Source organism: Perognathus longimembris, chromosome 6, assembly GCF_023159225.1.
Source record: "Perognathus longimembris pacificus isolate PPM17 chromosome 6, ASM2315922v1, whole genome shotgun sequence".
Taxonomy (NCBI): domain Eukaryota; kingdom Metazoa; phylum Chordata; class Mammalia; order Rodentia; family Heteromyidae; genus Perognathus; species Perognathus longimembris.
The window spans coordinates 47,985,966-47,987,577 of NC_063166.1; the positions used below are offsets into that span (position 1 = coordinate 47,985,966).

At 47.7% G+C, this 1,612-nt stretch overlaps 1 protein-coding gene across 1 annotated transcript; it reads left to right on the top strand.

The window, feature by feature from the left end:
- The first annotated feature begins 791 nt into the window (after positions 1–791).
- Positions 792–1,222, top strand: LOC125352304 (cytochrome c oxidase subunit 8A, mitochondrial-like). The gene has a single exon (XM_048347404.1). It carries the CDS (start codon positions 797–799, stop codon positions 1,004–1,006), a length of 210 nt encoding a protein of 69 aa, XP_048203361.1. The 5' UTR covers positions 792–796; the 3' UTR covers positions 1,007–1,222.
- Positions 1,223–1,612: the final 390 nt, after the last annotated feature.

Genomic DNA, 1,612 nt, shown 5'->3' on the forward strand with positions numbered 1-1,612 from the left:
CTAACTCCTTAGCTTCTAATTGTTACTCGGTTCCCTGTTTTGTTTTTTTTTTTAAATGAATTTAAGCCTTAAAACCATTTGTTTATTAATTGTATTAGTCAGCTTTCCACTGCTATGACAAGATATCTGAGGAGAATCAACTTAAAGAGAGAAAAGATTTATTTTGGCTTGGCTCTGTTGTTTTTGGGGCCTATGGCAAGAAACATCATAATCAAGAACACTTGATAGAGGAGAAGCAGCACATGGGGAGATAGAAAGCAAAGAGAGAGGAGAAAGGGCAAGGCTCCAATATCCCCTTAAAGGTACATTCCAGTGGGCTCATCTCCCCACAGTGCCAACAGCTAGGGACCTAGCCTTTAATACATGAGGTTTTAGGGCATATTATGATCCAAACCATAATATTAGATTTTTTTTTTTTTGCCAGTCCTGGGCCTTGGACTCAGGGCCTGAGCACTATCCCTGGTTTCTTCCAGGCCGTTTTCTGTATATGTGGTGCTGGGGAATTGAACCTAGGGCCTCGTGTATCCGAGGCAGGCACTCTTGCCACTAGGCTATATCCCCAGCCCCAATATTAGATTTTTTTAAACAACTAAGATGGGGTTTGGTGCCAGTGGCTCATGCTTGTAATCCTAGCTCCTCAGGAGGCTGAGATCTGAGGGTTGCAGTTTGAAGCCAGCCAGGCAGAAAAGTGTGTGAGACTTATCTCCAATGAACTACAAGAAAACCAGATGTGATGTAGCCATTTTGCCTTCTGACCTTAGGTCGGTGCGCTCACGGTCTCTGGTCTCCTGCGGTCATGTCTGTCCTGATGCCGCTGCTGCTGAGAGGCCTCATGGGTTCGGCTTGGAGGCTGGTGGTGCCCCGTGCCCAGGTCCACTCCAGGCCACCGTGGGAGCAGCTCGGGAGCTTGGATGTTGCCATTACACTCACTTCCTGCTTCGTGTGTTTCTTCCTGCCTGCGGGCTGGGTCCTGTCACATCTAGAAAGTAACAAGAAGCAGGAGTAAAGGGGGCTATATTCCTGGAACCTGTGACTAAACTACCCTCGCCGGCCCATCCTGATCATGGCTCCTGCATTTCTGGCTGGCCTTCCTTGGATCACCTCTTCTGCAATCATGACTTCCACCATGGCCTTGTGGTGACAGCTGGAATCATGTATATTGATTGGCTCTGCTCTGTGGGGGCGCCATGGTAACAGTAAAGTCTACTTAAATCTCCAAAAACTCAAAAGAAAAGAAAAGAAAACCAGATGTAACACTGCAGCTCAAAGTGGTAGAATACTAACCTTGTGCAAAAGAGCTCAGGGATAGGGCTGGGAATATGGCCTAGTGGTAGAGTGCTTGCCTCACAAGCTCTAGGTTCAATTTCTCTGTACCACATATATAGAAAAAGCCAGAAGGGGCACTGTGGCTCAAGTAGTAGAGTGCTAACCCTGGGCAAAAAGAAGCCAGGAACAGTGCTCAGGCCCTGATTTCAAGCCCCAGGACTGGGGAAAAAAAAAAAAAGTTCAGGGATAGTGCCCAGGCCCTGAGTTCAAGCCCCACAACTGACCCCTTCACCACCACCCCCCCCCCAAAACAAAAGAACAAAACTAAGCTGGGCTGGGTATGGTG